This window comes from Schistocerca cancellata, chromosome 5, assembly GCF_023864275.1.
Source record: "Schistocerca cancellata isolate TAMUIC-IGC-003103 chromosome 5, iqSchCanc2.1, whole genome shotgun sequence".
Taxonomy (NCBI): domain Eukaryota; kingdom Metazoa; phylum Arthropoda; class Insecta; order Orthoptera; family Acrididae; genus Schistocerca; species Schistocerca cancellata.
Window position 1 is genome coordinate 626,510,354 of NC_064630.1, and position 13,243 is coordinate 626,523,596.

General features: G+C 37.1%; 2 protein-coding genes across 3 annotated transcripts in view; one reads left to right on the plus strand and one right to left on the minus strand.

Annotated features, from left to right (window-relative positions):
* Positions 1–4,855, plus strand: part of LOC126188875 (ras-related and estrogen-regulated growth inhibitor) — a 381,204-nt gene extending 376,349 nt beyond the window's left edge. The window contains exon 6 of the mRNA XM_049930539.1: positions 1,474–4,855. Within this exon, the coding sequence (XP_049786496.1) occupies positions 1,474–1,700 (227 nt within the window). The 3' untranslated portion in view covers positions 1,701–4,855. The remainder of the gene's footprint in view (positions 1–1,473) is intronic.
* LOC126188874 (general transcription factor IIE subunit 2) overlaps positions 1,613–13,243 on the minus strand; it is a 65,868-nt gene continuing 54,237 nt past the window's right edge. Inside the window, exons 6-7 of one of the 2 annotated variants that reach the window (XM_049930538.1) lie at positions 5,805–5,956; positions 1,613–1,750 (exon numbers count right to left, since the gene is read on the minus strand). In XM_049930538.1, coding sequence (XP_049786495.1) covers positions 5,813–5,956 — 144 coding nt within the window. In that variant the 3' untranslated portion in view covers positions 1,613–1,750; positions 5,805–5,812. Of the gene's footprint in view, positions 1,881–5,804; positions 5,957–13,243 lie in introns of both variants that reach the window. The other variant, XM_049930537.1, reaches the window with a different exon arrangement.

Sequence of the window (13,243 nt, forward strand, 5' to 3'; positions counted from 1 at the left end):
CCCAGTCCCTGAGCGGAGAAAATTTCCAACCCACCAGAGAATCAAAACCGGACCGTTAGACACGACATTCCGTCGCACTGACCACTCAGCTACCAGGGGCGGACATGATCACTGAACAAAACAAGTCATGACTTCTACATATACTACTAAATTAAAGTCCCCCGCCACCAAATTTGCCTGATCTGAACCAAATGGAACACCTCCGAGATACCTCCAGAAACCTAGCAAGGTTATGACAAGTCCATGTCTCACAGAATCAGTGTTGTATTGTGATCCACAAGTGAACCCACACACTATTGAGCTAATGGTCACAATGTTCTGGGTCGTCAGTGTCTGTATCAAGTACACTAAAGCAGTACATGGTTTAGTCTACCAGCAACAACTTTTTTATTTTTTTGTATCGGAATCAGTAGCCAGAAAGCAAAATAAAAAAAATTTACTGAAGACTGAAATATATTATTTATAAAGTGTATTGGTTTCTGTTTCAAACAACGGTAGGTTGAGAGTATAAAGAAGTAAAGCATTCTCCATGAATTTAGCAGCTAACAACCACTATTAATACTGTCCAAAGAGAAGCAACATTCACTTTACCATCTCAGTGCTGTACTGCCCTGTACTGTCAGCACAACTGTGTTTCAAATTCTCTCTGACAGTCTTTCATTACAATTTTAACTACAATGGAGTTACGTGATTTATCATTTTCCATCTGAGAAGATGTAGTTAACAAAAAATTTCAAATTAAATGTAAATACATGTTCGGTCTGTTTACTGATCACCTTCAAATTTACAAAACTTCTCTCTCTCCTTTGCCTTTATGGTCTTCTGATGTCCCCAAATGAAAATTCATAAAAATCACATGTATTTACCTCAATTCACTTTTTCAGGCCAAGAACATAAGTTTCAGAGGACTTGATGCTTACCTTTTGTGTGCGTATGCTGATCACCAGCATACAAGCTCTACTCGTGTATGTTACAAAATATGTTATGTTTGGAACAAGCACTTTGTGTGTGACCTTCCATGCCACTACGTGCATTTTTCTACTCCTTAAATAGTTTGAAGTTATGACATCTTCTGGCAGATTTTGTAGTATAGGATACTACTGTACAGAATCTATGAAGAGTAATTGCAATCCTTTCACTATAGTTGTATACCCTGAACATTTTATGGGGCTGCTCAACCATTGGGTGCATCTGGTAACTCTGACTTTCTAATTTTCATATCCTGTCTAGGGATTTATAATTTATAGTAGTTTTTTTTTTTTTTTTTTTGAGAGGAGGAAGGGGGGTGGGATGAGAGAGAGAGATCTTAAAGGAAATTTATGTTTTTCATAGAAATTCATTTGCAGAAACTTAAAAAAATCACATTATTATTATTGTTATTATTAACATATTCCAATGCACACAGAACATATATAAATTTAAACCAAACAATAATTCCAGTTTCTTGAATTTATCAGTCTTTATCCAATACAGGTGAAATCCTGGCAAAGGACTTTGAATGCTGGTTTGGTGAAGTGACAGCAGCAGAGCAAGTAACCCAAGTAGCAGATGCATTCCATGAGGTGTGTCGTGAAGTCCTTGGTCTGCGTCGGCGCAGTAAGCAGTCACTACTGGACAGAGTCCTTGGTGGAAAAAGTACAGGTCTTGGACTACGTGCTTATTCTCGGGGAAAAAGTGACAGTGCTCTTCCCAAGGACTGAACTGTTGTGTTGTTTCCATGAGAAGTACTGTGCCAACTGCACTTCTTAACCTAAAAATGGAAAGTGCAATATACTGCTGAGTGGTAGGCAGAAACTTCAGTGAAGTTTCTGATATGATGAGTCACAGTAGGTTCTGTGGTGAGCTGTACTGTGGAATCTTTTAAAATACTCCTGTTGTTACTGAACAGAAATAAAGACATTAAGTACATTAAAATCACAACAATACCTAGGTGATACAGTTATGTACAAAAAATAATTATTCTTGAGTGATAAATGTACAAACCAGCAATAAAAGTGAACTTTTTTCTTCCAGCCTGGTGTACAGCAACATTAAAAATGCACAAAAGAAGCTTGTAATTTGCATATAAATATTTTGTGGGATCACCCTGAAATCACTACTATTAACAATCTGGTAACAGTTGCACATACTTAAAATATTTAATGTCTTAAAACCCATTTTTTTCTTTTAGAAAAACCTACTTTTTCTTTTAGAAACCTCTAAACAGTGAAATGTTTATTATTATACATGCCATCTAAGTTAAGGCAGAAAAGCCTATAGTAGCTGACAATGGGTGAGTGTGCCTTATTTTTATGTGGTAGTCAATGCAATGTGTTGGTGCAAATCTGCTACTGTGAGAAATTTGTGTGTACTACAATAAACAACCAAAACAATTTGCAACAGGCTTCAGCATTTGGGCTGTGATCAATCACTATGTAATGAATGTAACAGAAGACATGTTAGCCTACGTATTGAACTGAATTACAAGTGCCTACTCAGTCACAGAATGAAAACAAGATACACTACTGAGATAAGGATTGCAACATTTGGCGATGTGCCACTGATGCTTTACAATAGAAAGATTCACAACAATACAAATGAAATGGTATAATTAACATGTCTTCAGAGTAGTCTTCTAAGCTGCACATTTACAGGTGAAACCAAACATACGAGATGCATTCAACAAAGACTGAGACAAATTCTAAAAAGAAATACTCACTCAAACTCAATATTTTCCCATTCAATATAGCCACCATTAAGAGTGCTGCACTTGTTCCATCATCTCATTCACTTTTGGAAAACATCCTCCAATCCATTTCTTGATGACCACTTCAAAATCGCCTCTAAAGGCTTCAATACATGATTTTCAGAACTAAATCAAAATCCTTTGATATCCTTTTTCACAGCAGGATACAACAAAATGTCACTCGGGACAACCTCAGGACTATACAGGGGTGTGGGACTGTACAAATGCCCATTCTGGCTAAAAACATTGTAACAGCTGCTGCAAAATGAAGCCACTCATTGTAATGGTGCATTTTTCACTTCCCATGAAGTTCCCTCCATTTTTTGGGATATTGTCTTCCAACAATTACTGGCACATTCTTGCAGAATTCTGCATTTACTGTCCAAGCTCTGAAAACTTGAAGTGTGTATACCATGCTGTGATGATTTAAAAAATGCAATCAATAAAGCCTTATTTCCTGATTTCTCGATGTACACTTTTTCTTGGGAAAGGCTGTCCCTTTTGAACTGACTCTGTATTCTGTCTTTTCTATTCAGGGTCTTAAAAATTGACACAAGATTCATCAGCAGTGATGATGGTTTTCCACTAATTGTCCCCTTCATCTTGGGCACATTGTTTCCAATAGCTGTGATTGTCAACTGTGTTCTGTTTCTGAGCAGGAGTCAGAAGTCTGTCAATCCAGTGAGCACACAATAGTGACATGTTTAAAGAATCCTTCAAAATGGTGTTAGCATTTCCCATGGAAATTGCCAGCATATTTGTTAGTTGTCTACCAGTCACAAGAGATTCCTCGTGCACAACTGCTGCTGAACTGTAGATTGCAATGTCAGTAAGGACAGTGCTGGAGGGCCCTACCCTCTTTCAGCTTAAAACCCCCTCTCCCATATTTGAAAACTTTGTGCCATTGGAAACATGCAGCATGAGACACTGTAGATTCACCAGGAGCTCTATGATGATCTTGAAGTGTTTCCAAAGCAGTTTCTTCTGCAGAATACAAATCTTTGATTGCATAACATTCCTATCAACTTTCTGCCATTTAAACTTTAGATGCAGCTCTTGCTACAACCACATTCATTATGCTATTGCTGCAGAATGAATGAGATCAGACAGGGGTGGTGCCTGGTGGCAGTTAAGGATATTAGAAGACATGAAGCAGCCACTAAGTGGCAGTGCAATGGCCTTTTCAATACATTTGAAAACTGCTCTCTATCTTTGTTGGACAAACCCTCAAACAAAAGCACCATGCAGATATAGGCAAGTCATTTCCATAATGACACTGACAAGACTGCAATGCACATTTTCTGAATTCCTAAATTTTTTATGATGTGGCATTGAAGCCACTCAATCTGACATGAAAAAATGGCTTCCTTCTCAGCCAATGCTCAATTTAATTTAAAAATCCAGGGATTATTCCCATTACTGAATCTTTCTGATTCATGTAACCATGTGTTTAATTTGAGTGGAAGTTGTTTTTATTGCAGAGCTACATAACACGAGTGTCGCCTGTCATAAAGACTGCATTTACATTTCTTCGCAGTTGAAGTTCCTTTCCAAAACCACAAATTTGTTATCTGCGCCTCCATCTACAATCCACTTAACGTCTACTGTTATTAGAGAACATTTGGAATCATTTATCACAGTAAACAGAGCTGAATTTTACAGAGCAATGTGTCTCATTAAAAGTTGTCAATAACAACTATAAATGATAATAAATCTCCTCTACATATCAAGTATTTATATTATCAAATAATTATGTTAGTAGGCCAAGAAAGTGAATACTGTAATTTTCTGGTTCAATCTCAATATCAAAAGACATGAAATCACTATCAGAAAAAGTGACATGTGATGAACCAGAGTACTGACTCTCGACATCAAATGACTAGTATTCCCCTTTGTTACAAACTGATCTGCACTGGAAGACTGTAATTTCAGAAGCTATGTTTCAGTGAACATTAACGTGTGATTTCCAATGATTACACAACTTCTTGTGTATAAACCTCCAATTGAAATAAAAGAAAGAAAAAGCACTACATGTAACCAGTTGTGATGTTTTGTCAAAACATGAATGTGTGTATGAATCAAAATAATTCTGTGTACTACTTTTTTGTGAATAAATGAATATGTATTTTATTTGAAATGCAGATTATTTCCTACTGTGAACAAAATATGACTTTCAATTCAGACTGTGTGATACGGACAAAGGTGAGTACTGGGCAGCAATCTCTCTCTCTCTGTGCCTATAAATTTAACCAATTTTGGTATGGAATTTTCCTTTTTATGTAAAATACAAAACATGCACACTGCATCAAAGTAGCAGTTGATGACCTCCCCCACTTTTTTCCTTTCCTCAGCTCAAAAGAATTTCCCCATATATTTTAAATAAGTCTCCATTTTACTGAGTTAGTTGGCACAGTGGTTATCACATTGGACTTGCATTCAGGAGGATGACAGTTCAGATCTGTGTCCAACCATCCAGATTTAGGCTTTCCATAGTTTCCCTTAATCACTCTAGGCCCATGCTGCAACAATTCCTTTGAAAGGCCATAGCTGATATCCTTTCCCATCCTTGACACAATCCAAGCTTCTGCTATGTGTCTAATGACCACATTGCCAATTGGCATGTTAAACTTTAATTTTCCTTTAATCTTCCTTCCATTTAATATTTTCAGATTACACAACATGATTATAAAAATTTCAGTATTATCAAAAGACCAGATTGCCATTCATCATTGGGAGGAGATGCTGAGTTGTAGAGAGGCACAACAAAAAGACGGCTTACACTTAAGCTGTCAGCCAAAAGACATTTTTTGAAGTAGAAAAAAAAACACTTGAACACTGTCTCTGACTGCTGTGGCTGTGGTCATGCTCCACTTTCAGATGAATTTGATATACTAGTGTAAATCTGCACCCAATTTAGCTTATTTGTGCCTCTTACTTACAGCAATTTTGTCATTAACTTTCAGTGAGGACAAAACACTTATTTCTCGGTATATTTTACTTTTTTCCACATGTATATAAAATAGCTATTTGTGTAAATACAAAAATATGAACTGAAATACACTGAACCATAAATAATTACCAGTAGTTTCATTTATCTTCATAAGTTTCAAGAACATCCGCCAAATGTTCATTATCACGTGGCTTCTTGAAAACTTTCTTTCGCTGGTTTGGTTTCTTTCGTTTATGATGCAGTATTTTCTTTGGTCCATGATCTTGCATTGACCTGATACCCTGAAATAAAGAAAGAGAAATGTGTGAGAATAAACCTACAATTCTTATCCACTGGATAATTTACAAAATACACAGAACTATTCAGTGAAAGAAAACAAAACTTTCATGGTGTGAGATAGCTCCTACAGCACAATATTTGGATGTCATTTATGCACTGCATAATGACAGGGTGTCAATTCTAGATACATCTTCGATGAAATTAGAAGTGTCTTCGATGTGTGCGTATTACCATTATTTTCTAGGCAACTAACTTTGTACCCATTATTTCTGGGAATCTCTGAGACCAGGCTTAACACTTTGGAGACCAATCACTTAGAAGAATATTGGGCCCAGGAAACTGGCCATTTACACCATTATTTAAAGTGGTACTGGCACACATGCAACTGATGCATCTTCAGGAGTTATACATACTAAAAATGACCAAGCTTCAAGATTTATGCTTCATATTTACTTCAGTTCTTTGACAGATTACAAACATTAAAATAATGATGAGGAAGTATCATTATCCTCCGAAGAAAAAGTGAGAGGTGAGTTATTGAGTAATTTCTTCCTTCTTAGCTTTGGAAATTTCTTGCTCACTCAACAAATGTGATGTAATTTTAGCAGAAACAAAGCAAAACTGTGAAACCTAATGAATACACACAAGGAATTACATCAATGTGATCAAGTTTGCTCAGCCATTCATGACATCAGCTGTTATGTTTGCTGATGTTTCTTTTGAAATAATTGAGAAATTGACAACAGAAGGCAGCACCAGTCAAGGGGCAGCTCACAGATGTCTATACATTGCTCTTGTATGAAATAAGTCCAGTTTTTAAATGAGATGTGGCTCACATGTTGATAAAATTGCAGCATGAGCCATACTCGGTTGTGGTTTTTTTTTTTTTAACACAAAGTTGCAGCCTGAGCTATACTCAGGCTTGGTCTCCAAGATGGAGTGGGATGGCTTGTGTGCCAGATACCCATTAACAAAGGTGTAACCACATCAAAGGGGTATCTCTGCAGAGGCCATATTAACCTATGGTCCCTGAAGAGGGGTAGCAGCCTTTTCCATAGTTGTACGAGCAGCAGTGGATGATTTTATGTTCTACCTTGTAAAATTAGTCAACAGGCCTTTCTACGTTAGTACTGGAAGAGACTGAAAGGAATGGAAAACCTCACAGTTATTTCTCTTGAGGGCATGCAGCTCTACTATACTGCTCAAAGATAATGGTATCCTTTTGGGTAAAATATTCCAGTTCTAAGATAGTCCCTCACTCAGACCTCCAAGCAGGAGCTATTCAGGAGGCTGTTGTCATCAGAAAAAACAAAACTGCCATTCTACATGTAAAGAACATGGAACATTAGAGCACTTAATAGGGTAGGTAAGTTGAAGAATTTAAAAAGGCAAATGGATAAGTTGAAGTCATATACAGTGGGAACTAGTGAAGTGTGGTGGCAGGAAGAGCAGGGCTTCTTGTCAGGTCTGAACAGGGTTATAAATGCAGTCATGGGGAAAGAAGGAGCAGGTCTAATACTGAATAAGAAAACATGAATGCTAAAGTTTGTATGCCTACTAGCTCTGCATATGATGAAGAGATTGAAATAATGTATGATGAGATAAAATAATAATTTCAGATAGTTAACAGAGACAAAAATTTAAATGTGATGTGCGACTATATTTGTTAGTACTAAGGAAGAGAAGGCAAAGTAGTCAGGGAACATATACAGGGGGGTGGGAGGGATTAAAGAGGAGGATGCCTGGTAGAATTTGGCACAGGCCTTAATTAATTTAATCAGAGCTAATACTTGGTTTAAGAATCATGAAAGCATGTATATGTGGAGGAGATCTGCAGCCACTGGATGGTTTCAGATAGATTATGCAATGATAAATCAGATTTTAAACTTCAAAATATTTCCAGAGGAAGACGTGTACTCTGACCATAATTTACTGGTAATGAACTGCAGATTAAAACTGGGCCCTGACATAATCAAAAGAAGCAGGGGTTTATGAGAGTTTCAAAGGGAGCATTATGCAATGATTGACTGAAAAAGAGGAAAAGAATACAACAGAAAAAGAATGAGCTGCCTTGAGATGAAACAGCGAAGGCAGCAGGGAATGTTAATATGCAAAAGGACAAGTCCCTATAGAAATATGTGGATAACACTAGAGATATTAAATTTCATTGATGAAATCAGAAAATACATAAATGCACCAAATGAAGCAAGCAAAAGTGATTAGACACATCTACAAATGAGTGACAGAAAGTGCAAAATGATTTAGCAGGAATGGCAAAAGGACAAATGCAAGCTTACAGATGAAAGATGAAAGACAGATGCTACCTAGGAAAATCAAAGTGATATTTTGGATAAAAGAGAAGCAGCTGTATAAAGATGGAAAACTAGTGATAAGCAAAGAAGCAAAAACTAAAAGATGGGAAGAATACACAGAAGGGCTATATACAGGAAACAAACTTGAAGATAGTATTATAGAACAGTAAGATAAAGTAGATGAAGATAAGACAAAACACTGAAAGAGCAAATTTGAAAAAAGGACTCCGGAATGGAAGACTTCAGAATTATTGAGCTCTTTCCGGAGAGCCAGTGGTGCCAAAACTATTCCACCTGTTGCCCAAAATATATGAGGAAGACAAAATAACCTCAAATTTCACGAAACATGTAGCAATTTCAATTCCAAAGAAGGCAGGTGCTGACAAACATGAATATTACTGCACTGCCAGTTTCATATGACATTTATAAAATACTGACAAATTATTTACAGAAGAATGAGAAAACTGGTAAAAGCCAATCCCAGGGAGGATCACTTTGGGTTCTGATGAGATTTAGGACCACACAGGATCATACTGACCATACGACTTATCTTAGAAGTTAAGTTCAAGAAAGCCAAACCTATATTTATAGCATATGTAGACTTCGAGATAGCTTTTGACAATGCTGACTGGAATTCTACTCTTTGAAATATTGAAGGAAACACAGATAAAATACAGGAGAAAAAGAATATTCACAACTTGCATGAAAACCACACTGCAGTAATAAATACAGGAGAAAAAGATTATTCACAACTTGTATGGAAACCACACAGCAGTAATAAATAGTCAAAGATAATTAAAGGGAAGCAGTAGTTGAAGGGGGAGTAGGACAAGGTTGTAACCTGTCCCAATATTTTTCAATCAACACATTGAACAACCTGTGAAGGACACAAAGAAGACATCTGGAATGGGAATTCAAGTTCAGGGAGAAGAAATAAAAACTATGAATTTTGCCAATGACACTGCAATTGGACGACCAGTTGGACAGGATAGGTAGTGTCTCCATATAAGGTTAGGCTTGTACAATGAATATCAACAATAATAAAAGCAGGGTTGGAATATGGGTGTAAGGAATGAAAGAGGAAGCCGCCTGGTACAATTTTGTACAGAGCATAACTTAATCATAGTTAACACTTGGTTTAAGAATCATGAAAGAAGGATGTATACGTGGAGACACTGGAAGGTTTCAGATAGCTTACATAATCGTAAGATAGAGATTTAAGAACCAAGTTTTAAATTGTAAGACATTTCCAGGGGCAGATGTGGACTCTGACCACAAATCTATTGGTTATGAACTGTAGATTAAAACTGAAGAAACTGCAAAAATGTGGGAATTTAAGAATATGGATCTGAATAAACTGAAAGAACCAGATGTTGTAGAGAGTTTCAGAGAGAGCATTGGGGAATGATTGATGAGAATGAGAGAAAGAGATACAGTAGAAGAAAAATGGGTAGCTTTGAGAGTTGAAATAGTGATGGCAGCAGAGGATCAAGTAGGTAAAAAGATGAAGGCTAGTAGAAATCCTTGGGTAACAGAAGAGATATTGAATTTAATTGATAAAAGGAGAAAATATAAAAATGCAGTAAATGAAGCAGGCAAAAAGGAACACAAACATCTCAAAAATGAGATCGACAGGAAGTGCAAAATTGCTAAGCAGGGATGGCTAGAGCATATATGTAACGATGTAGAGGCATATATCACTAGTGTAAGATTGATACTGCCTACAGGAAAATTAAAGATACCTTTAGAGAAAAGAGAACCACTTGCATGATTATCAAGAGCTCAGATGGAAAACCTGTTCTAAGCAAAGAAGGGAAGACAGAAAGGTGGGAGAAGTATTATAGAGGGTCTATACAAGGGCAATGTTCTTGAGGACAATATTATGGAAACTGAAGAGGATGCAGATGAAGATGAAATGGGAGATATGATATTGCGAGAAGAATTTGGCAGAGCACTGAAAGACCTAAGCTGAAACAAGGACTCAGGAGTAGACAACATTCTCTCAGAACTACTGACAGCCTTGGGAGAGCCAGCCCTGACAAAACTCTACCATCTGGTGAGCAAGATGTATGAGACAGGTGAAATACCCTTAGACTTCAAGAAGAACATAATAATTCCAATCCCAAAGAAAGCAAGTGTTGACAGGTGTGAAAAATACCAAACTGTCAGTTTAACATCTTTCACAAAGATTGCCCAGATCAAACGTGTGTAACATCAATCTGCCTTCAAGCAGAAAGAAGAAACAGGAGAGAACAAACCACAGATGTTGGCATACATACCCTATACACAGGACTATCTCTGTGAAGATCAGCAGAATTCTAAATAAACTTGCCACTGGATCCAGTCACTAGACATGGCATGACCCGTCACCTGACAAGCAGTCTATTTACCAGTGCAAAGAACAACTTATGCTTTTGAAAGCCTGGACAATGTCTGGAATACAACAAACTATGACAAGATTCCAGGTTCTGGGATAGTATCATTAATAGGGGTAATTGAAAGCAAGTTGAGGCAAAAACTGGGTACCAACCCAGCAAGGTATGAGATACCATGCCCCAATAACTGAAAGAGTAACAACATCTGCAAGCAGTTAACAGAATCTGTGATCATGAATGTGCACCCTCAATACATCTTCCAGTGGCAGAGGAAACATTAAGACACCATTCATCAGGCCGTGACCGGATCTTGGATTAAGGAGTGGACAGAGGCATGCAGCTGGGGAATAGATGGCGTAACAAATCACTGCCACAGAGGATGAGGAGACAGAATCAAGGGAGGAGCATTTTCATGACAAATCAGTACACCAGCAGCACCTGATGATGATGGCAAGTTGTATCTACGAAATCTTGTGCCAGTCACGAGGTGGTCATCCAGCTGGAAACTCGGGATGACTGTAAGCAGCATGATCAGTGTCACAAGAAGATGAGAAGTTACATCAGTATTTTGTTAGTTCTACAATTTCATTACCTATTTAGTTACTGCAAATACTGCACATCTAATTACCTGTAACTTTATCTCCTTTGTATTTCCTTTATGTACAGTCCATAACATAGTCTTAAAATATTTTAAATCATCTACACATCTTTCTTAGCATTGGTCCCATATCAAAGTATCTCATTCTGGAGCAGAGGTGCTTTCTTTTCAGGGCACAACTCATAAACCATTTTCATGACAATTTTTGTGTATTAAAATTAAGTTAACAAATATACATTTAAAATTATGACAGCAGTTTTCTGGGAAGGAACTGACTAGGTTGGGGAAGGTTTAAAAAGTAAGAGTAGGTTGCTCAGATACCACAATGACAGGAACCACATGTGGGGACACAGGCAGATTAAGCTCTACACTGCTAAAGTGGCCACCACAACAAACTTACTAAGGCTGTAGTGTGTACTGATAACTAACATAAAAAAGCTATAAACAACCCAAGAAAAACAAGTAAGAAGAAACAAGGTATGAAAAAGTATAACGGACAAATGTCTGGCTGGCTGTTGACGAAAATTAAATGAACCATTCATTCTATTACAGACAAAACTCGTTCATTTATTGAAGAGTTCAAGCCATGCACTGTATTTATATGGGAGACATAATCATTCACAGCTTCTTGTCGGTTACTCTCTAACCACTTGGTGAGATTTACATCCACATCACCACCTACATTCATACTCTGCAAAATAATGTCAAGTGCCCGTAGAGGGTATTTCCCATTTTACCATAGTACCAGTTATTAGGGCTTCTTTTCATTCCATTCATACATGGAGGGCAAGAAGAATGATTGTTTAAATGCCTTTGCACATGCTGTAATTAATCTAATTTTTTCCTCATAATCCCTAAAGACAGTTCTTGAAACTTTATAAGTAGGCTTTGTCAGGATAATTTGCATCTCTCTTTACGTGTCTGCCAGTTCAGTTTCTTCAGCATCTCTCTGACATTGTCCCACATGTCAAACAAAACTGTGAACTAAAATAATACCCTTCTCTGAATATGTGCAATACCCCCTGCCAATCCCATTTGGTACATATCTGAGCAATATTCTAGGATGGGTCGCACAACTGATTAATAGGCAATCTCCTTTGTAAACTGACTGCACTTCCTTCATATTCAACTGATAACCTTGTTGTTTAGTTCCTTCAATCTACAAACCAACTAACGTTCATATTCCACTAGAGAACTGCAGTCGGCCACATGCTTCATCTATAAATCAGCTTATGTGACTGTTACATGAGTTACACCCAGGTATCTGCGTGAGTTGAATGATTCTAATTAATACTCTTTGATATTATATTCATAGGATATCATTATAATTATTTCATTTTGTAAAATGCAGTTTTACATTTATGTACATTTAAAATAAGTTGCCAATCTATGCAGCACTTCAAAATTTTATCAAGGCTCAACAGCATATTTCTACAACTTCTTTCAGACAGTACTTCATTACATGAGGTTATATTAGATTTGTCTACCAACACAATTGATCAGCCAAATATAGAGTAATATCAACGGCGACAGACAATGGTATAACAGGAGTACGATTGGTTATGAATACGAAAGTAGGGCAGAAAGTGAGTTAGTATGAACAGTTCAGTAATAATAGTCATTCTCATGAGACTTGACAGCGAATCAATGCCAAGAATGGTAGTTCAGATACACATGCCAATATCACAAACAGAAGATGGAAATATAGAAAAAGTATACGAAGAGATTGAAACGTTAACTCAGTATGTAAAGGCAGATGAAAATCTAATAACCATGGGGCATTGGAATGCAGTTGTATGGGAAGGAATACACGAATAGGTTACAGAAAGAATATGGGCTTGGAAGTAGGCATGAGACAGGAGAAAGACTAACTGAGTTCTGCAATAAATTTCAGATGGTAATAGCAAATACTCAGTTCAAGAATCACAAGAAAAGGAGGTATACTTGGAAAAGACCTGGAGATATGGGAAGATTCCAGCTGGATTACATCATGATCAAACAGAG